Below are 24,138 nucleotides of genomic sequence, written 5' to 3'. Positions count from 1 at the left end.
AATCATTTCACAAAGAAACAATACCACCATTAATAAATCATATTAGTCCTATAAAAGACCAACAGAAATCTTTATATTTGAGAAAGATGAAAAGGTTTGGATATATTAAGCTGGTACTTGAAAGGGGTGAAATAACCAAGTGTTTTGTTTTCCATCTATCTATACCATTTTGTTTGTATTTTACTATTCACTCTGGAACAAGATGCGTTGGAAAAGGCATTTCAAACAGTTAACTTAAGAGTTGCCTTTATGTATGCAGAATGAGTGATTTAGAAAGTTTACAGGGGAGGTATAACTGATTATATGGGATCCTAAAATATGAAGAATGGTTGAGGCAAAACTGGATTTATTTATCCTCAGAAAATCAGCCGAGGACATAGTAGATGTCTTCATTTATTTGAAACTGTCCTACAAAAGTAGAATAAGACAAAGATAAAGATGTTGAAGATATGGGAGGCAGATTTCAGATGTCTGAGAAGACATTGTAAGTAAACATAAAGACTATGCTTTATTGGATACTACTGAAAACATTCAAGCAGCTCAGTAGTGTGACACTGATCATGGCCACTGATACCTTTCTGTTCTCAATGTTTCTCTGTTCTAGAGAATACAATGACAAGAGGAATTATGCAAAGAACAATTTCAAATGAAGACACTAAAATAGGAAAGAGGTAAAAAATGTTAACTTTGCCATATTTCATAAGTTGGATTCCTCCAGAAGCTGACTCTTAGTACTGAGTTTGTTAAATGATTATTAGAATTGCCTTAGGGAACATCTCCGTAAAGAGAGGACAACAAAACAAGATTGAGTAGAGGCAAAAAGGCAAGCTATGATGAAGGACCAAAGGTAGTCTCAGCCTATTACAAAGTTTGCTCTGGAACTAAAATACTTCTGTGAAGTTGTTCTGGGTTAAGATGGCCTGGCCTTTATGAACTTTTATTGATCACTCAATGGATGTGTGCATTCTTGGGCAAATTAGATGGAATGCAATCTTGAGAGAAGTGGCTTTTGGCAGCTACACCAGACTCTTGAATAGTCGACTGTTGAAGGCCAACAATTGGAGCCAAAAGTCCTTTGATTAAATCCACACCTTGTAACAACCAAATCTACATACAATTTGGGAACTCTTACAGGATTCTTGTAAGGCTACCCAGAGACAAATTACAGCCACTACTAATATCAGCCTGAGCTCAATCTCTTTATCTTCCCCTACCAGCTGTGAACACCATTTCCATTCTAGACACTCCTCAGCAGGTAGCACCATTTGCTCACTGATGATAAATAAAACACCATTGGGCAAGAGATGCCTTTAAATGTCTATTGTGCTAGTAATAGGGATATGAGTGATGGAATCTTTCTGACACCAGGTGTTCAGGTGACTTGATAATTATTTCTGGTAACTTGGTTCCTCTTCCTGCTGTTTTCATGAGATTTAAAGATCCCCCCTCTCTTGTAGTCATTGGTGGGATTTTAAGGAGGCATGAGTCAGTGGTAGATCACATGGGAGCCTTGGGCTCACTAAGAGGGAACATGGGCTTAATTCTTGATGTACCAATTTTATCTTAAAACAGATTGTTGTTAGGCACATCTGATTTGGTGAGCCTAGAGAACCTGAAATCGGCTCTACCAGTCACTAAGTATTACCACTGTGCACAAGTTTTTTAACTTCTCTGCTTAATTCAGTTTCCTCAATCATATAATGCTGGTGACAATAGTATTTGTAATACTGGGTTATTATGAAGATTATGTATTAAAATATGTACAGTGGGCCAGGTGTGGTGGCTCATGCCTGTATTCCCACCTACTTGGAAGGTGGAGGTTGGGAGAATACAACTTGAGGCTAATCTGGGCAAAAAGTTAGCAAAACCCACCATAGTAAATATTCTAGGTAAGGTAGTACGAGACTGTAATTCTAGCTATAGCAAAGGAAGTAGATAGGACTATGGTCTGAGGCAAAACTGAGATCATATTTGGGAAAAAAAATTAAAGCAAAAAAGAGCTGGGTTTGACTTATGAGTTACAGTTTCTTTGACTCATGATTTCTGTGACAACAGGGAGTAAACCAAAGAGGGGAAAAAGCAAAAAGAAATAACTGTGTACAGTACACTTAAAAAAAAAATACCTTGTTTCCATATCTTGTAGTTCATTTCAATTAGCATCAATTTATAAGGTCATATGTACATAGCTATTGAGCTATTGTGATCCTCCGCTAGGACTATCCTGGACATATACTACAAAGGACAAAGGGTGAACCAATGCAACAATGATACTCATAAGACACTAAGTTGGGGTGAGGGAGGGAAAGCGGGAGAAAACAAGGGACTGGGTAACAGTGTTCAACAAGAACTGTACTCATTTCCTTATTATGTGGCTGTAGCCCTTCTGTATATCATCTTTACAATAAAAAAAAAGTGAGCTTCTTGTCTAACAATAAGAAGCAGAGGTGAAACCACAGCAAACAAAACAGTCACCTTTGAATGATAACAGGATAATATGTAGTATTTGATGTTAGTTAACCCATAGTTTTACAGATGTGTGAAATAAATGTCTCCATTTCCCTTAAAATCTTCCTTCTAATCACAGAACAACATAATTAACAAAAATTTATCCCTCCCCCACAGTGTAACCCCCTCTTTCACTATATTTGATGTCAGTATAACATGTGGAGGAGACGGGGACAAACAAGTCGTTTAAGGATTCAGGTGGACCTGTTGCAACAATGAGAAGTACAAAATGTCATGTCAAAACCAGCTTTACAATGTCGGTGGGGGGGAGGGAGGGGGAGTATGATTGGGGGAGGGGAGGGGGGAGGCTGAGAAGGGAGGTGAAGGGTAAACAAAGGAGGAGGCTGCAATGCTTGGTAAGAAATGTATGCATTATCCTGCCCATGTAATTGTAACCCCTCTGTACAGTATGTTTTCAAATAAAATAAAATAAAATAAAATAAAAATTTATTATATGCGTGAAAATTTTTCCTGAAGAGCAAAATTATACATAAGACAAAGATTAGGCAAATATACAAGCAGAAAACTAGGAAAGAAAGGAAATAGTATATATGGGAAAACATTTAATCTTGTAACTTAAAAAAAATGCAGGCTGAAACACTAAGTACCATATTTTATAATTGTTTAATTGAAAATACTAAAATCAACAGGTAGTTCCAATGAGTTTGTGATCAAACTGGAATACTGTATCAGTGATATTGTGAACAGATCACATACAAGTGTTTTGGTAAATAATTTCAATACTTTTGGAAAAAAAAAAAACTCTGCAAGTCAGTTATCTGTAGTATTAAACTTCTGTAACTCAGCATTTACAGCTTTGTCTACGTCCCCTACCACAACTGAAAGATGAGTTCCAGATCAAGTCCTTCCTAATTTTTCTTGTAATATCAATGGCTTGGGTGCTCTATATAACATCTTAGATATGTAAAGAAAATGAAGAATGAGAAATGTTAAGCTCAGTGGCAGGAAATATGAGCAAGGACCAGGGGGAAAACAGTAATAACACCAAGGACTAAGACTAAAGTTCAAAGGAAAGGATATGGAACACAAATAGCAACATTAGATCAGATCACATCAGAGGCACTGCTGAAGCAATGGATACAGAGACAAGAAAGGTAAATAGTATTCATAGGGTGTTTGGTCTCTCTATCTTTCAAATTCAAAAGGAATTTCTTCTCTTGGAACTGGAAAACAGAAGGCACTAGGAATTATGAAAATCAGGCTTCTGAGTTATTTGGATAGAGCAGAAGGATCTATTTATTTACATATTTATCAGGCTCAATTTGATTTAGTTTTTTGGGTCTGACATTTTCAAACATCCATATCAGTAGGTTATTGATTAGATTATAAAAAAGCTGGCAAAAATCTTTAAAATATTAGGGACTTCAGATAAAACAAAGAAAGCACCAGGCAATACACTTCCTCTCAATCTTCTATTAAAACTCTCAAAGTTTACAAAAAACCCAAACAGTCAAGGTTTCAGACATCAATTCTTATGCATATAGAAACATGATATTCCACTATTAAAATGAGAAGTCTTTTCAAGGTTTATTTCCTATCTTTGGATCAGATTTTGTGTCCTCAAAGCACTAGCTTCAAATCACTCCGTACATGCCTAATAGCCTTCTTTTGTGTTCCCTTTGTTGGTCCTGCTACTATTTGCTTTATATTTCTTTACCTAAGTAATTTTATTAGCAACAGAAAACACCTTAATGTTATCTTACAAATGAACAAATTAAAAGCTATCAGCTGTATTTATACTATAGTTTAATTTCTTCTCTCTATATTTTGTTTTTACATGCAGAATTTGCTACTAACCTTAGATAATCTCAAGCTCCCTAATATGTAAAAAGATTTGCATAAAAAATTAATGATACAGATAAAATCACAACCACAATAATTAGACCATAGTTACACACTAATTAAGACAGAAAAACCCATACTCATTTACAAGTGATAACAAAGGAAGACAAAACATGAGTTAAGTAACAAAATAACATAGATACCATACAAACAAATCAGACCCCAAGGTTTTGACAGACTATGTATAAACACAGGCTGAGGTGAAGGGTAAGTTTCTACTTCCACCATGTGCTCACTTGGGTTCCTTTGTCTTGGATTTTGCTTCCTTTGGAATCTTTCCATTTTGACTTTGAGTAAATCTGGCTACTGTAGAAACACCATCCACAAACTTGGTTTTGAAGAGAACATTTGCATTGTTGAACATGCCTTCCTTTAAGGACACCACAATGAACTTAAGGAAAAATTAAAAAAACAGTATGAAAATCATGTTCTTGAGGAAGTTCACTCAAGAAACTGACTTTATTTTTTTAAATATCTGGCAGCAAGGATACACACATACTCAAATGCCAAGTAACGGTTTTGACATTAGGCATCAAAAAGAATGATAGCTTTCTTTCTTTTCAGAAAATTTTCATTTGACCCAAGCGTTTCATTACTCAGGTATACTATTTTCTGGTGTCTGAGTGCTTACTCTGTCTTATGTAGCAAATATACTGTTTTATTGCTAGCTCTAACTGCCTTAGTGAAATATTTTTCTTTGAGATATTTTCATAAAATCAAAGACTACAAGTTCTTATAGCACTACCCCCTACCCTAACAGAACCTTTATAAAACTAAGGCAACACTTCAGTTTTTTGTACCCACCCAAGCCTGAATGAATGCATAATTTATAAGAACTATTACCTGTGGAGTCCTCAGCATTATATAATACATAATTTATGCAACCATATTTGACAGTACAAGGCCTACAGCAACAGCACAATAAAAACGAATCTGACAATGGCTTCAAGAGGCTTTTATCTACCTGTAGTCCAAAGAAATGCAAGTTTCTCCACTGGGTACTACATGATTTTCTAATACATAAGTATATTCGTAGAACAGTTTTGTTTTGATTGTGTATCCTTATGGCAGCTAGTTAGAGAAAGCAATCACATTAACACTTATCACTTCTAAATTGGATTCTCCTTCATGCTACAACCAACAGTTTTAATATTTAGCTCTTTCTTTGAAGGGAGATTGAATCTTTTTTTCTCATTGAAAATAAGTCCTCTTCAATCAATTCTATTATAATCTTTTAATGATAATTTTATCATCATCTTCTCTTACCTACCTATCTGCTTGCCTATGTATCTGCCTGTCTGCCTGCCTACCTCCCTATCTACCTAATTTGTGCTGGATATCGAAATCAGGGCCTTCTATGTATTTGTGAAGCACTCTACCACTGAACTACATCCCCAGCTCAATTTTAGATAGCTTACTAACATTAATTATTACTAAAGAATTTAGAAGAGTAAGTACCTTACTTAAACCTATAGTGAGACATCTTTTTCTGGGGCTTACCTGAGAATGTGTGAAGTGAGTACGCAGCATCTGCCCAATATTTTGGGTATGAGAAAGATCCAAGGCTGCATCTACTTCATCCAAGATATAAATTGGAGCAGGTTTGAAGAGCAGCATGGACAATATTAATGACAAAGCCACTAATGACCTAAGAAAAAATTGGTGGAAGAAAATTTTGCCATTTTTTTAAAAAAACAAATATGTTGAATCAGAGGTACAATGCCATTATGATAAATGTTGCATATTTATGTAAAAGATAGTCATATTAAAAAACTCTTACATTTTAGATCACTCTTCACATACAGACTATTTTCATATAGTATTTTAACATTATCATATGCTTGGTACTTGCTCTTCAGAAAAATCTTGTAAACTTGACCAGTTTCTGGTAGATTATCAAATAATGTACAGATCAGCCCCGTCAGCCTGAACTCAAGGCCTATTGTTAAGTTTCTTGTGGTCTACCTGAAACAGACTCTATTCTTCTAAGGGACAATGCAGATCTGAAAGCTGCATCTTACATCTTGTAATAACTTACATCTCTACCTTCATGAGACTACTGATTCTATCTGGGTGTCTCTCCCTGTTTCTGGTATCCAGAGATTGCCACTAGGAAGAAAGAAAGCCTGGGTAAACACAGGGTTCACTACTTCTGTACCTCTTTCAGGTTATTGTAGTCCTGAACTACTTACTCATTTCCCAATATCTGAAAAATTGTTTTACACATATTTAGTCTAATTTTCTAGCTACTTATACTTATTTTTCCTTTGTTGGAAGTGAATTTAATCAAATGTGCCAATCAAAATTTAGGCTTACATATTAGGCTACTTAACTTCTACACATCAAGGTAATGAGGCTATGCAAAACAGAAGAATTATGAAGTAATACAATGATAGACAATAATAAAAGGAGCAATTGTAATATTGTGAAGAGATTACTCACCTCTGACCACCACTAAGCTCAGTTAGGTTTTCTTTCCAAGTATTTCCTAAGGCAACTTTGAACTCCAGACCATCTAAAACAGTAAGCCCTTCTGGTGGTGCAAGCATAGCATTGGCACCAGGCAAAAGAGTAGAAAAAATAGATCCAAAGTCCTTGTTAACCTGGAGAAAGTCACATGAGAACACTAGAATACTTTCCAAGAACAAGCAAATGTTGGTATATATACACATAGTTCAAAAGGTATACTGCAATGATTTATGTAACAAATATGGCTAGGCCATTTTTTTGTTTGTTGCTGATGCTAGTGAAACTACAACTGTGACTTGGAAATTTGTAAAGCCACAAGTATTTACCAGTTGGGTCTATGAAGAAATTATTTACTGAGGCACGTCTAACTTCCATGCGGGACTAAAGGCTGCCTTTCTACTTGTATCTCCAAATTTTCATGCTGTTATAAAATATACAGCAGAATATCACATAGCAGAATACAAAGAGAGATGCAAATAAATGGAGAATTTTTTATGATATAAAAGTTCCCTAGAAAACACTTTTTCTGTTGATTAATAAATAACGCGAGATGTCCTGATAGTTACCAGGTGAATGCTAAGTAGTTCCAGGAGAAAAGGAGGCACAAAGTCAAAGGCAAGACTTGTTCAAGACATTAAAGAGCTATTTCCTTATGTCTTAGCCAAAAATGATAAGGGGCTGAGGGCCAGGAAGGCATTTTGGATATCAAAAAAGGCTTTGTGTGTGTTTCATGTTCCTTTCTTGTCATGGAAGAAAACAGAGAATTTGGGCCAAAAATCCTAGCTTGTTATGAGATAATTTTTGTAGGTATACAGTTGATCAATGTTTTTAGAATTTAGCACTTGTTTTCAAAGATGTGACTAATAATCAGGGAATCTGGCAGTAAATTTGAGGTCTCAACCAATGAAGAAAAGTATTTGGTGGATTTCAACACTCCATTAAAAGTAGAAACTTCAAAAACTAGGTACAAAAAGGAGAATACTTTAAAACAATAAAGTTTAGGTAGGACAAATTACAGCTAACATGTAGAAAAACTGAAACTGTTCTCTCTAACCTCAGGAACAGGAGAAAGATGCCTCAATTAGTACAGTATTAAAAGTCTGAGTGAGTCAGGAAGGCAGAAGAAAGACAAAAAAGGGCATATAACATATACAGCATAATTCTTATCAAAATTACCAATGCCATTCCTCACAAAAATAGAAAAAAAGTTCTGAAACTATATAGACCCCAAATATCAAAAGCAATACTAAGCAAAAAGAACAAAACTCAAGGCACATTACCTGCCTTCAAATATACAGTTACAATTCAATCAGTATGGTGCTATGGCTTAAAAAAGAGATACACAAGCTGGCCACTGGTGGCTCATAGCTGTAATCCTAATGAAGGCAAGATGCTTTGAATGTCAAAAAACTGGCTGTGTTGGGGCTGGGAAGGTGGCTCAGTGGTAGGGCGCTTGCCTTGCATGCCTGAGGCCCTGGGTTCTATTCCTCAGCACCACATAAGCAAAAAGAAAAAAAACCGGAAGTGGTATTGTGGCTCAAGTGGTAGAGCGCTAGCTCTGAGCTGAAGAGCTGAGGGACAGCGTCCAGGCCGAGAGTTCAGGCCCCACGACTAGACCCCCCCCGCCAAAAAAAACCCCAAAAAACTGGCTGTGCTGGTGTGCACCACGATAAAAGGAAGATTATAATCCTAGCTGGACGTAGGCAAAAAGCAAGAGCCTACCTCAAAAATAACCAGAGCATAAAAGGCTAGGAGTGCATGGCGGCTCAAATGGTAGAGCACCTGCGTAGTAGGTGCAAAACCCTGAGTTCAAATCCTGTTAGCATTAGAAGAAAAAAAAAAATAAACAGACCAAAGGAAGAGAGAACCCAAAAATAAATCCACACATCTACAAGTCAATTGATTCTTGACCTAGGCTCCAAATATATATTTGGTGAAACAGAATTCTTCAAAAGGATTTTGGGTTTCCAATAAATAGCTAATACCAGCATATAAAACTTACCTTCTGGTTTCAGGCAAAGACTAAGTATAGTAGATATTGCTTTCTCCCAAATGTAAAAGCCTAGTCTTATGAAAAGGAATGTGAGTAACAGTCCTGATAAACAACGGACATAAACTTACCTTTGCAAAACCAGTTGTAAATTTCCAAAAAAAAAGGCAAATAAAGTTTTTGTGATTTGCATTAGGTGCGAACATAGATTACTGAAACACAAATCAGCCATCATAGCAAAACCCAATGTTGATATTCTTCATCATTGTTTTTGTCAAAATAAAGGAAAATATTTAGGACTTCAAATACCTTTTGCCAAGCAATATTTAGAGCTTGGTTTTTCTTCTGGTCAAGGTCTTCTATAGTGGCAAGGATTTTGGATTTGTCATTTTCTACAATTCTCTTCTTTTTCATTAAGTCATTATACTGTGAAATAAAAAGTTATCTTTTATAAGAAAAATATAAAATTTCCTCTACACTTTATAATTTAGCCAGGTTTCCTTATTGTTTTTTTTTAGGCAGTATTGGGGATTGTACTGAGGGCAAAGTATTGTGAGGCAGATGCTCTACCTCTTGAGCATCAATCTCCCTTTGCATGGTTATTTTCAAAGCAGGGTCTCACTTCATGCTTGGGCTGGCCTAGGCTGAGATTATCTTATGCTTCCCTGGATAATGAGCACATACTACTCTGCCAAGACAATGGTTGAGGAGTTTTATTAATTTTTGTGCTAGGGTTGGCCTTGACCCATGATCTTCCAATCTTTGCCTCACAAGTGGCCAGGACTTGAGCCACTGTGCCTGGCTCATTATTCTTAACTTGATACATACAATTAATTCTATTACTAAAATACAATGTGTCAAGAAATATAATGTTATGCTTTGAAACAAGTGTGTCTGAGAGGCACAAGTGCTGTATACTTGGTTTTCAATTGGTGGTACTAACTTGGGTTGTTTTGGAACCTTTAGGAGGGCCCTAAGCTGGAGGTAGTAGGTTAGAGGGTATGTCCCTAGAGGCTGTATCTTGTCCTGGCCCTCAATCTGTTGCTCTCTGCACATGTTCTTGCCATCTAGAATTTCTTCCTTCTCATCATGGGCTCTGAAATCATGAACCAAAATAAGTCTTTCCTCTTTTAGTTTATTGTCAGGCATTTTCGTAACAGTGAAACAAAAGTAATTAATACTTCTGTAAACCAAATTATGATAGAAGCATATCATCTATGTGTATTGGGAAAATTTAATTGCTTGGAACAGAATTTTAGAGGAAAATCCCTTGAAATAATCAGACAATACTAAGAGATCTTTATCCTTTGTCAAAGACAATAGTTAACAGAGTGATTTGTAAAGAGGGAGACAGCAAAACACCTATTTTTCAAGGCTTTTTAAGAAAACTAAAAGAAATGACAGACTGAGAAATTAATAGGATCTGTAAAGTGGTTTTTATTTATATCAAGAATCAGAAAACAGAACATGTTTATGGCAAAAATCAAAATTTATGGAACCAGGAGGAGGCTGCAATGCTTGGTAAGAAATGTACACATTATCCTGCCCATGTAACTGTAACTCCTCTGTACAGTATGTTCACAAATAAAATTAAATTAAAAAAAAAAATTATGGAACCATCAATGAAGGTGCAATAGAATAAAAAAATAAAAGAATACGAAAAAAAAAAAACAAAGAAGAAATAGAAAAGGGAACTAGAAACCAAGAACCTAGGAAATTAGCAAACAGGTTGTATGTAATATAGGTATCACATATAGCCATATGGCTAAGTGATCTTAGAACAGACTTACCCGTTCTTCAGCTTCTGTTAGTACATTCATAGCTCTCATGTTGACATTTCTTCCTAGTTTCTCTTTCATGTCTTGTAACTTCTGAAGTCGCTGACCAGCTTCTTTGGGGTTGTTAGTTTTGAAATCATAGGCACTATTGGATTGGCCAAACAGGTGTTTCTCTGAATTAATCCAGTCATAATCTTTCAACATTTTGGATACCTAGCCACATATGAAAATAAGAGTGTTTATAAATAATTATTTACAAATGCATTCTTCAATATTTAGTTACTTTAAATAAAATATTTGGGGTAAAAAAAATACTACAATGAATTAAGGATGGTGATTCAAGTCTGTAATTATAGCTTTTTGGGAGGCAGAGATTGGAGGATCATAGTTAAGAAGCCAGCCCAGCCACAGAAGTTCAGAAGAGTGGCATGTGCCACTCATACCACTAACACGGGGAAGCACAAGTACCAAGACTGCAATATAAACTGGCCTGGAAAAATAATCAATGCATACCGGGCGCCAGTGGCTCACACCTTTAATCCTAACTACTCAGGATGCTGAGATCTGAGGATAGCAGTTCAAAGCCAAACCGGGCAGGAAAGTCCATGAGACTCTGATCTCCAATAAACCACTAGAAAACTGGAAGTGGTACTGTGGCTCAAGTGGTAGAACACTTGCATTGAGCTGAAGAGCTGAGGGACAGTGCCCCAGGCCGAGTTCAAGCCCCAAACTGACCAAAAAAAAAATCAATGCAAACAGGGGATGGAGGTATGGCTCAAGTTGTACAGCCCTTGCCTACTAAGCTTGAGATCCTGATTTCAGTATAGTATACTCTACAGTTTAAGCCTCATCTCTAGTCCTAGGATGGACATTTTTACCTGGCTCAAGAGAAAACACTGTAGAGAAAAAGATTTTCCCACTATTTAGCAGAAAAGGAGCGAACTCACAGAAACATTGTATGTAGTACAGGTTGAGTGTCCCTTATTCTAAAATGCTCGGGGTCAGATATGCCCATTGACCTTTAGAATGCTGACAGACACATAAGGTATTTGGGGAAGAGAGCCAAGTCTAAATACAAAGTTCACTTATGTCACATATGTACTTTATTATACACATAACCTGACAGTAATGCCATGTTTTTTGCAACCTCATTTTGACTATGAACTGTTATGTAATGTCAGAAATTTTCCATTATGGCATCATGTTAACAACTCAAAAAGTTTTGGACTTTGGAACATTTCCAGATTAGTGTTGCTTGACCTGTATAAAACATGCCCATTAAGACAGGAGAAAAAGATAAAGTTCCTTCTAATTTTACTAGATTTAATGCTTTAAAAAGCAACTTGTGAAAAGCTAAAGTTGCTTAGGAAAATTTAGCCGCCAATTTATTAAAATATTAGAAGCCTAACACTAATAAGTTTCTCAGAATTATAATTTAAGAGAAAAACCTGCCTGGATGTTGGCTCTTTCCCATTCCTATATCCATGTGTCAAGGCAAGGTATTATGTTTTCCTATAATACAATTGAAAATATTTAGATTTATAGTGCTGAAACCTTGCTTCTACAGAAACTGTTAAAGAGTTAATCTGACTACAAATATTCAGTCCTTACTAATCTGTCTATAACTACTCATTCAATGGTTATGGTCTTATTTTATATTTACCCAAAGTACAATAATCTTTTGTAATTTGTAATCTAATCTTCCTTGCTGACTTGTAAATTCTATTAAGGAACTGTGTATACATGTTACCTATTTTTTTTTTTTTTTGATTGTGAAAATACCATACAGAGGGGTTACAATTAGAAGGCAAGGTAATCAGTGCATTTCTTATCAAGCATTGTTGCCTCCTCTTTGTTTCCCCTTCCCATATTCCCCTCCTCCCCGCCCTGGCATCCCCCTTCTAACCCTACACCCCGCACGCCAAAGTTGTAAAGTTCATTTTCTTGTACATCTCATTGTTGCAATGGGTCCAACTGTATCCCTATTTAAACCAATTTGTTTTTTTCCTTCTCCTCCACAAATTATACCAAAAGCAAATACAGTGAAAACAGGAGTTATACCATGGGGGAGGGATATACAAAGCAACAAAGAAATATCTTATAAATATGTTAGAAACAATAGCAAGAAAGAAAAAAGATTTGAGTCCTTATCTTGGGGTTCATTTCACTTAACATCAACTTATCTGACCATTTCTGCTTGTCTCAGACATATACTAGTTATTCATGTTACATATTCTTATGTTTTCAGTATCTGGTCTAATAACCTTTATGTCTAGTCACATTTATACATTAGGTCTTCAGAAGTATCTGTCAAAGAATCCTTGAGTTTTTAACAGCTACACTCACCGATGTCTATTCCCTTAATATCAAAAAAAGCCTAAAGAGACACCAATATCATTTTCAATTACCAAAGTATTCAATGGTATTGCTAATAACTCAGTGACTGCCACTACCACCTACTAGGCTAATAGGAACTCAATACTAATACAAGAAAGTAGATTATAATAAACCCATAAAAATTTATTTTAATCAAGCAAATCTGAATGGACATGTATAGTCCATTCACAGGGCAAGAAAACTTTTGCATCTTCTTATTGATTTTTTTGAAGTTAAAATTTTTATATTTTTAGAATGTTTAAAAATGTTATATGTTCACATGCAAACAAGATAACCTCAAAATAGTTGTTTCACTAAACACTGTTTTCAATAAAGTAACAAAAATTGGTAGTACTGACATTTACATGGACACTTAAAATCCAATCAAGCCTCCTCCTTTCTTTTGTAAATTATGCTGGTACATTATTTTTGGAATTCATTAAATACAATCTGAAATAAGGTAGTTCTCTTAATATTTCAGAATAAGAAACTGTGTTCTATAAAATGCCATTAAACATTAAATACAGCTTGTTGATAGAAACAAGCATCTGAAATTAAATTTATGCTGTTTGGTAAAAGTGAGCAGTCAACAAAGCTATTAGCTGAAAATGACATTGGGCTATTGTTTTGCCACTTACACCTCATTTTTCATTGAATGGTTTACTAGAAATTTTCAACAGCCTAGAAATAGAAATTTGATTACTAAGGACAAAAATGAACACAAACATGCCTTTGCAGCAGCATCTTCAGCTTCTCGCTTATGTTTGCTGATGTTGTGGTCTAATTCCTTAATTTTAAGCTGAGAATCATTGTTTTGCTCCTTATATTTTGCCACTTCTGCATATTTAGCTTTAATTATATTGTCTTGTGCAGTTATTACTTCCTTTTGCTTGGTCACCTCTTCTTGAGCTTTATTTACTAAGTCCTAAAACAAAACAAAATTAAAAAACAAAAAAAATTAAAACAAAAATAGAGAATACATAATAGAATTAAGAGTAGATATGTATTTTTCTTAAGCCTTGTACTACAAGTTTACCAGATAGACCTCTGAACAAAATGTCAATGAGATTACAGGCAGATGGTCATGGACCTCTCTATACTTCAAATATCCATTAAGATAACTAATGAATTACGTAGGAACAAACTTGGATTATTACTTAAAAATCTGATTGAGGTTCACATTAGAATTAATAGTTTTTTTTGTTGCATGCAGTATACAAGGAATTAACTAGGTGGAAGGAGGTGGTAGAAAGCTGACCCATGAGACCTTTCAGAAATCACAATTCCCTATAGATAAAAGGAAAAGCTGATAGACCTCAAAAGGACATATTGGGGAAGTGCAAAGTTCAGGGATAGAGCATAGAGACATGGGAGAATGGGCTTTGCTCCTTTTCTCTCCATAGATGTAAGGCTTTGGATTTTGCCAGTGGCAACGGGTCACAGCATTTGGTTATAATACAGAATCAAACAAATGGAAGAGGAAAAGAAAATGAATCTTTTTTTTTTTTTTGCAAGAAAATGTTCTCTAGTACAGAGAAAAATGTTCTTGCCCTGACTTTTCACTATGTTCTAATTCCCAGGGCTGAGCTACTTAAGCTCCTTAGTGCTAATTACAGTTTGAATTAAGTCAGCTATCAGCATCCTCCAAACACTCTTGTTTAGATATTAAATATCCTAGATCTTAAATATCCTTTTGGTAAAGATATAACAAATACTCAAAAAAATTTTTAAAAAATAAAGCATCGAGAAAAAAAAACTAGCTCAAGTTATATTTCAGTTATGGGAAAACAAAAAAGGGCAAAAACGAGTTAAGTAGGTCAACTTGCCAAAAAGACTCTAAGGAAGAACAGATCTCCTTGAGAAATTATAAAGCATCAGTAAAAGTTTAGGTATTAATTTAGACAGACTCAACAGGAAACGATCATATCGAGCAACAATATTCCATGTTAGGTTCTTAAATATTCCTAGAGTGATTTAATTTCCTATAAACTAAACTGTGTCATTACTCTGCAGGAGCAAGATAAAAATCTCACTGTTCATTTTAGATTTCAAAGATACTTTAGTATCATAAAACCCTTGATGAAATGTTAGGGCATGCTGACTGATGTTTGTAATCTCAGCTCTCTGGAGGCTGAGGCAGGACAATTTCAACCAGCTTGTGATACATAGTGTTCCAATCTCAATACACAGTGAGAAATATGTAACTACATATAGTCTAGCTACATAGTAAGACTTGTTTCATCTAGTTTCCTTCTCTCAAAAAAAAAAAAAAAATCCTCCCACTAACAGCAAAAATCTTGAAAAACAGTAAGTGAATAAAATGCTACTAACACCAAATGCGTTTTATTAAAAAAAAAAGTGTTCTTGACAAAAGAATATTTATAGTCTCTCATATCTAAGGATTAGATGTTATAGTGTACATGTGACTGCTTATCTATTTTCTTTTAAACAACTTATCACCTAAGATTGATTACGAATGGAATTTCCATCTTGTTTATCTCAACACAATTAGTAAGCAGTTAATTTCTTCTCCCAGGACTTATGCTTATCTACTCAGCAAAAGAAAATAATTTATACTGTAGAGCCTGAAGGAAGAACCTTCAAAGACAAAGAAGTTCATTTTATAATTTTCTGTTAATAGAAAGATTCTCTCGTCATAAAAATACCTACATGTTTTGATTTTATGTGTACTTAGATGAAAGAAAAAGTTTGTTATTGAATTTCTCTTTATTTTCACATTTCCATTTGGAAACACGTTATCTAATTTTTAAAAATTCTATAACACAATGTTGATGAAGAACTAGCCTGATGATAGAGGAGCATATGAGATGAAAAACAAGTGAGATTAAGAGCAAGTAAGTCAGAAATAAAACATTTTTTAAAAAATGATTTATATAAAGCAGAAAGGAAAGTGAACAAAAGCTGCTGAATATCTAGGCAGCAAAATAAAACAAAGCTGGGACAAATTGTGATTTCTTAATGTTAGAAAGGGGTGGTTAAAATTATTTCATTAATGGTTCAATAAATGATGTGTTAAAATAACAGCAAAACCTAGATATAACCAAAAATAAGTCATACACATACTTTCTAAAAACAAGGTACTACAAATAATTTAGTCATCACAGGGGAAAACAGAAAAGCACAGATGCAGATGATCAAAGGCAAAATGCTCCTCATTACAAGTATGTGACTGGACGAAATTCCCTTGTTAAAAGTCACATGCATTTAGCTATCATGAAACTTAGGGGACAGATACTACTTGCAAAACTGGTTTCTAAAATCATATGACAGGAAACAAATGTAATATTTCAAAAGGAAAATAGGAGAAGCAATAATATGAAGCCAAACAGAATTTAAGATGAAAAAAATATATATCACTGTTCATGAGGGACAGCCTCTAATAAAGAAAAAAACAAAATGTATTCTATCACAAAATCCTTTCAGGGCTAATTCTACCATTAACTGCCCTGTTTCTGAAAATGGAACATTTTCCTGTCAGCTCCAACAATACTAAGCCTCATCAATGCATGTTACTGTAGGGATACTCTTAAGAGAAAGTTTTACTTGCAGCCTCTAGATATGCTTTTCTCAAAGGCAGATTTATGTGCAGAGGCTAGCAGCTGATATGTGAAGCAAGCAGCTTCACATGTTTCTAGTCTGGGTACCATCCAGTGGCCAGCATTCTTAGGAATCTATTTCCCAGCAGGTTACACACATACTCAGCATTTTATTTTATTTATTTATTTATTTTTACTCAGCATTTTATTATGGTCAGCCTCTCCTCGCACCCTATCAACTTCACCACCTATGGCCATGGCTCTGACTTCTACAGTCGTATCTGTTTTTCAGCCCTGTGTGCAGATTAGGGCTCTCTGCCAGATTTTTTTCTGTCTATGTATGTACCATGGACAGCTAGGGGTGATAGCTAGCTATTATTCTTTCTAGTCATCCTGTATTATTTAGAATTTTCATTATTCATTAGTAATCACTCCATAACATCTGAAATTCCATTGTGGTTTAGAAATATATTATAAATGTATTTAAAACTGCCTGTTTAAATACACTGGCTTTTGTTTTTTAATTACATTTAGATTACAATAGTTATTTTGATGATATTTTAGAACTCTTTCTGGATCAGTAATTACAACTTTGGCCCCTGCTTTCATAACAAGTAAAAAGAGGCAGAGCACTAAAGTCAGTTATCTTGATGTATCATTTCACAGATGACCTTTTTTCTTTCTTTCTAAGCCAGCCCCAGCAAAAAGTTTATTAGGCTATTTGAGAAATAAGCTAAAAACAAAAGCAGAAGAGCCAGGGCTAATTGGTAGAGAACCTGCCTAGCCAGTGCCAAGTTCGGTTCCAAGGAAAGAAGAAAAATAGAGAAGAGGAGGAAGAAGAGCTCATAGATGACCTTTTTTTTTCGGGGGGGGGGGGGGGGGGAAGGGGGGGGGAGAAGGGGTCCAGTTGTGGGGCCTGAACTCTGGGCCTGGGCGCTGTCCCTCAGCTCTTCAGCTCAAGGATAGCACTCTACCACTTGAGCCACAGCGCCACTTCCGGCTTTTTTCTTTTTGTTTATGTGGTGCTGAGGAATCGAACCCAGGGCCTCAGGCATGCAAGGCAAGTGCTCTACCACTGAGCCATCTTCCCATCCCATAGATGACCTTTTTTTTTTTTTTGGGTCCGGTCGTGGGGCCTGAACTCTGGGCCTGGGCACTGTCCCTCAGCTCTTCAGCTCAAGGCTAGCACTCTACCACTTGAGCCACAGCGCCACTTCCGGCTTTTTTCTTTTTGCTTATGTGGTGCTGAGGAATCGAACCCAGGGCCTCAGGCATGCAAGGCAAGAGCTCTACCACTGAGCCACCTTCCCAGCCCATAGATGACCATTTTTAATTTTTCCAATTTGATAAATCTTACCTTATTTTTAGCTACCTCTGCTGCCATTACTTCAATCTGAGCTTCATAGGATTTGATAGCTTCATTTACAGCTTCAAGGTGCTGATTATAAGATGCATGTTCTCTCTTTAGCTCTTCTAACTCTAGAGTGATAGCTTCAACTTCCTAGAGAAACAAAGGTACTCACACAGGTTTTTAACTACTGGCAAACACATATATACAAGAACTAAAAATGAACATTCTTATGCAAGTACATCCCACAGCTTAGTTATCACTCAGTTACCAAAATTACATGTGTTTAAGCTATTTTTATTTCCAGAAATGGAAATTTATTTTCCTAAGTTAAAAAAGACAGTATATGTAATTTTTATGCATTTAACTAACTGCATAAATTACTTCATGCTTTTGTTAATATAGAAAAAATGTAAAATTCTGTAACAGATGAATTCGTTTTATTGCATAAATTTAATGCGCAAAAAAGTCAAATTTAAAGTTTTCTTTCTTTTCTTTTTTCACATTTCACTCATTTGAAAATATTATGTGCACCTATAATAATGGAATTTTAAAGTGGGAAAAAATTGTAAAGAAAGGTAGAACCAGAAAAAACTGAAGAACAGTGTTAGAAACTGGGTTTAGTTCTTGGAGTCACAAAGTTCACATTTCAGTTTTTGCACAATTCAATAAAAGGACTTCTTAGGAAACAAAAATGTCAACTGAGTGAATCTCTGACATGTCATAGCTCCCAATCCATATAACCCATTCTAGAAGCTCTCATCAGCATGCATCAGCTAATGACCTAAAATCTGCAAGCCAATACAACCTGTACTCACAACATGTGACGCTCAATAAAGGGTTTTATGAGAATTTAATTAGTTGCCTATTTCCTAGACAAAACTCACTTTTAGATTTCCTAAGCAGTACTGATAAACAAGGCTATCTTATGATTGTCTACCTTCTACTCTTGATTTTAAAGGATCAGTTAAAACTCAAGAAGTTATTTATTACCTGTTGTTTTTCCTTCATTTTCTTGCTAGATGCATCTGCTTTGGTTTTGGCACAATCCAGATTTTTCTGAGCATCCTTTAATTCTCTTTCTCTTTCAGCTTCTGCATTTTTCATTTTATTCTCCAATATCTCATATTTTTCTTCTGCTTTTTTTTGGACTTCTTCTGTGTTTCTTAAGGTCTCTTCACTTTCCTCTAAATTATTAAGTAGTTGAATGAAACAAAATTAACTATTAGAGATAAGGCTGCTAAATTCAATCTCTCTTTGAATGATGGTAAGGGGATTTGAACTTGAGCTAAGACTCCAGTTCATTTAAATTTTAGTTACTTTCAGGAAGTGTCTCAGGTTTTGCTGGGGACCAGTCCATGTTCCTCCTACACACTAGCTGGGAATATAGTCAGTTTGTTAAGATGGGAGAGTCCCTCAGTCTAAGCAAAAAAGTTAAGGAGTTTCTCCTGGTCTCTGACTTCATCATAAGAAATGGATCAGAAAATTTGAAGCTAGAGTTTAAAAAAAACTTTAATTCTTATAACAATATTCTACACATATATATATGTATTTTGTTTTGTTTTGTTTTTGGGCGGGTACTGGGGCTTGAACTGAGGGCCTGGGCGCTGTCCCTTAGCTTTTTGCTCAAGGCTGTTGCTCTACCATTTGAGCCACACCACCACTTCCGGCTCTTTGCTGGTTAATTGGAGAGCCTCATTGACTTTCCTGCCTGGGCTGGCTTTGAATCATGATCCTCAGATCTCAGCTTCCTGTACAGGTGTGAGCCACAGGTGCCTGGCAGAAATGGTGTATTTTAAACATAAATCACACTTAGGAACATATTCGCATTATCTAAAGATTTGTGAAATTATTTCTAATGATATAAAATTGAGTTAGATAAACTTTACTTATGAATTAGATAAACTTTACTTATAACTTACATACTTTAGAAAGGTTTAACATAAGAATAATTTTTTTTTTCAGTGTTAGGATTGAATCTAGAACCTCAAGTATGGGAAGCACATGCTCTGCTTTAATATTGATCTGCACCCTCAGTCCCACAGTTTATAGCATTAACAATACTGCTTTCTAGAACGAGAACCAATAGTATGGCCATGGTATTTATCCATAATTTTAGGTGCCAGAAAGCTCACAGTGGTTCTTTGTTCATATATGCACATTCATGAAACCTTTTGATGGAGAAATAGAGCAAATATCAAAATAAAAGCCACTGTATACAAGGCAATCCTATTTTTTTTTAAGGTTAACAAAAGTTAAGGAGGTAGCTATATATTGAATTGTATTGACTATTAAAACTTTACTTAACAAAAAAATGGTAAATATGAAGTTAGAAGAAAAGTAGCCAAAAAAAAAGCTGTAGTGCATAGAATCTGCAAGAAATTATAACTAATAAGTATAAAAACAGTAGGGGAAAAACTCACTAAGAAAATACACACAAAAGAAATATGAAATTCACATATGTAAAAATTCACATATGTAAAAGTCCCATAAACACACAAGAAAAATCCCAGTATTACAAGTAGTAAGGACACACAAATTAAGTTAACTAAAATTAAAGTATTACCTTTAAAACCATCAGATTGCAAAATTTTTAGTCTAGAAATGAGAACTTTCACTGGTGGAAATGAATATAAGTAAAAAAATTGACAAAATTGTGGTACTGTATTAAAGATGAAAACGATCATATCCTAAGACCCAGAAATACTACACTGGCAATTACTCTACAGAAATGAATGTGTCTTATTACAGTCTTCTAAATGTAAGCTAAAGGAGTTCAGCAGAAATATATAAGCACAGAATGCTTCAATCTTACCAATAGTTTTCTTAAGAGCATCTAATTCTTCTTGTTGCTTGTGATAGGAGCTTTGTTGGAGCTTGGTTTGTAACAAATCTGCCTCTTCTGCTTTCATCTCCCATTGCTGTTTCAGTTTGTGGTATCTTAGAAAAAGATAAATAGATTTATAATAAACTCTGTAATAAATGTGTTTGAGACATATATTTAAACTTGAGGATCGTATTCATATATATACATATACATATATATATATATATATATATATATATATATATATATATGCTGATATGCCAATGTCATCAAGAAAAAGGATTGCATTATCTTATGCTTGTCTAGGTTGGAAGTAATGCTGTGGCTCAAGTGGTAGCGTACTTGCTTTGAGCTAAGACCTTGGGGACAGCACCCAGACCAAGTTCAAGGCCTGTGACCAACAATAAAATGAAATGAAATAAAATAAAATGGACTAGGTTAAAGTGTAAAGCAAGATATAAAAGTGTAGCTCTTTAGCCTGGTAAGTATGACTTTGAAAACTGGTTGTCAGTACCACACTGTACTTAAAATAGTCTTTCTGTAAGAAGTTTCTGCATAGAAAAGGATATAGTTAACATGGTGAAAGATAGTATATAGAATAGATCTTTGCTAGCTATGTGTCAGACAATGGCATAATATTCAAGAAACTAAACCTTCAGAGAATCAACAGCCCAATTAATAAATGGGTAAACAAGCTACATAAAGACTTCTCAGAGAAGTAACAATGGTCAATAGACACATGAAGAAATGCTCAACATCTCTGGTCATAAGTGAAATGATTCGAACACTGAAATTTCATTCACCCCCAGATAGAATGGCCATCATGAAGAATATGAACAACAGATGCTGGCAGGAATGTAAATTTGTTCAACACCAATACACCAATGGTGGGAATGTACGCTTGTTCAACTACTCTGAAAAGCAGTCTGGAGATTCCTCAAAAAAACTAAACATGGAAACTATCTTGTGATTCAGCAATACAACTCTTGGGCATTTATCCAAAAGAATACAAATCAGGAAACAGTAAAGCCAGTTGTACAACCATATTCACTACTGCACTATTCATCATAGCTAAGGTATATAAACAGCCTGGATGTCCCTCAATGTATGAATGGATCAGGAAAATGTGGAATTAAGATTTTAATCTTAAAAAGAGCAATACTGCATCATTTGCAAAAAAATGGAAGGACCTAGGAAAATCCTGTTAAGTGAAGTAACTGAGGCTCAGAGATAAAGGATGTCATGTTTTCTCTCACACGTGGAAGTTAGAATTTATAAATATACAATGAAACACATATACAGCGTTACAGGTAAGTGTACACACATGTATTAACTTGTATGGTACTTACAGGAGAGAATTGAAATGTTCTAATTCCTTAGAAAAACTCACAGGCCACACAATAATACCAGGAAACTAGCACTTGAAAGGTGTGTGGGGGATGGAGGCAAGTGAATGAAGAGACAAAGGGAAAAGAATGTAGTCATAATATTCAATGCATATCCTATTATATTAAGAAAACTGATGGCAGTGTGGTAAAGGATGGAAGAGAATGAAGACATCAAGATGGATTGTACTTATAAACTGATTTGTTGGGATTGTACTTATAAACTGATTTGTTGAAAATTCCTTTGCACAAATACTTAGATAATAAAAATATAATTTAAAAAAGCAAAGTCTATAAGCTTTGTAGCCACTTTTAAAAATCACTTATAAAAAACATGAAAAAAATCAAAAGAAAAAATATTATATCTGATGTTTTGAAAGCCACAACCACGTTGAAATCTGATTTGATGATGAAAAGTAAACTTGTATTGTTATTATTATTATTTTTTGGTTATTGTGGGGCTTGAACTCTGGGTCTAAGGTCTATCCCTGAGCTCTGCAGCTCAATGGAATGCTCTACCACTTGAGTCACAGTGCCACTTCCTGTTTTCTGGTGGTCAATTGGAGGCAAGAGTCTCATGGACTTTCCTGCCAGGGTTGGGTTTGAATCTCAGCCTCCTGAGTAGCTGGATTACAGGTGTGAGCCACTGGCACCTGGCTGAAAAGTAAACTCTTAAGTAACCAAGATCCATAGTAACTATTTACAAAATAGTATGAAACATTAAAAACTACCTTTGAGTAAACAAGTTTTCTAAATGCTTCCTGTTGGTTTGTATCTAAAATTCAATATTACTCATCATAAAAACCCATTATTCCAATTGCATTAAATACCAAAACCATATTATCAAATTATTAATCTTCTTTTGTAAATGTTAGTACTAATGTCCTCTACTTTTGATAGTGAAAGTCCATTCAAGAGGATACAGTTTTGACCTTAATCATTTGTAATATACTGTCTTACAACCCTTGTAATTTTACCATAAATCCATCTTATTCTTTCTTAGTGTTTCTTTGGAAAGTTTTTAGCTAATTCAGTCACAGTAGAATTTCAAGTTAATGTGAACTGACAAAATACCTTCCTCACTAGAAATTCAGATGGCTTCGAAGCAAAAGGATGTAATTCATAAAATATAAGCACTCAAGTATCATTGCCTCAAACTGTGCTTGACAACAAATAATACTGTAATACAAACTTCAAGACATTTTTTAAAATGTAGATTGTAGAGATGTTTGAGAAAAATATACTACTTCCCATATGATGGAGAAAACTGGTTATTGCTGATCTTTACATTTTTTTTTTTGTGAACACACTGTACAGAGGGGTTACAATTACATGGGCAGGATAATGCGTACATTTCTTATCAAGCATTGCAACCTCCTCCTTTGTTTACCCTTCACATCCCTTCCCAGCCTCTCCCCCCCATCCTCCTCACCTCCCACCCCCCCCTCCCACCAAAGTTGTAAAGCTCGTTTTTGACATGACAACTTGTACTTCTCATTGTTGCAACAGGTCCACCTGTATCCTTAAACGACTTGTTTTTCCCCATCTCCTCTACAAGTTATACTGACATCAAATATAGTGAAAGTAACTTTTTCAAAATCAATGCCTTTCTTTTGCCTCAGTGTCACAAGGAGAATGAATGACCCAATAGCACTGAACATATTAATAGTTCTAAGGAATACATAAGTATATATCTATATAATTTGTAAGGAAGCAAGCTAGAGCTTCCATGTAGCAAGGATAAACTTGTTCCAACTTCCTCACAGAAAAAGTTCATTTATTCTGGTTAATTTATGTTAATGAAAGTAAAAATGAATTTACATATATGTGATGTTTAAAAGTAGGCATTTTGATATGATTAATACCTTGACTACATGGAAATCTCTAAAACTTAATTCCCCTTCCTGGCAACATTTAAGACTTTTTACAATTTTACCTTTTCAAATAAAACCAAAAGGGTACTATGAAAAACTTAGTATTTAAATACAAAAAAATTCTATTTCTTTAAATAAAAGCAAAAGATTTGGGAAATCTTAATTA

The 24,138-nt window shown here is 35.0% G+C and overlaps 1 protein-coding gene across 2 annotated transcripts in view; it reads right to left on the bottom strand.

Moving 5' to 3' along the window:
- Nucleotides 1-2,935: 2,935 nt before the first annotated feature.
- The window catches only part of Smc2 (structural maintenance of chromosomes 2), a 41,615-nt gene continuing 20,412 nt past the window's right edge, over nucleotides 2,936-24,138 (bottom strand). For both annotated transcript variants that reach the window (XM_042695548.1, XM_042695556.1), the window contains 9 exons: nucleotides 20,702-20,826; nucleotides 18,880-19,073; nucleotides 17,896-18,039; nucleotides 13,712-13,906; nucleotides 10,618-10,818; nucleotides 9,137-9,253; nucleotides 6,811-6,971; nucleotides 5,869-6,016; nucleotides 2,936-4,759 (listed from right to left, as the gene is read on the bottom strand). In XM_042695548.1, coding sequence (XP_042551482.1) covers nucleotides 4,601-4,759; nucleotides 5,869-6,016; nucleotides 6,811-6,971; nucleotides 9,137-9,253; nucleotides 10,618-10,818; nucleotides 13,712-13,906; nucleotides 17,896-18,039; nucleotides 18,880-19,073; nucleotides 20,702-20,826 — 1,444 coding nt within the window. In that variant the 3' untranslated portion in view covers nucleotides 2,936-4,600. The remainder of the gene's footprint in view (nucleotides 4,760-5,868; nucleotides 6,017-6,810; nucleotides 6,972-9,136; nucleotides 9,254-10,617; nucleotides 10,819-13,711; nucleotides 13,907-17,895; nucleotides 18,040-18,879; nucleotides 19,074-20,701; nucleotides 20,827-24,138) is intronic.

The sequence above is a fragment of the Dipodomys spectabilis genome, unplaced genomic scaffold (assembly GCF_019054845.1).
Source record: "Dipodomys spectabilis isolate Male_0828 unplaced genomic scaffold, ASM1905484v1 ptg000006l, whole genome shotgun sequence".
Taxonomy (NCBI): Eukaryota; Metazoa; Chordata; class Mammalia; order Rodentia; family Heteromyidae; genus Dipodomys; species Dipodomys spectabilis.
This window is presented reverse-complemented; position numbering and strand designations above follow the sequence as displayed.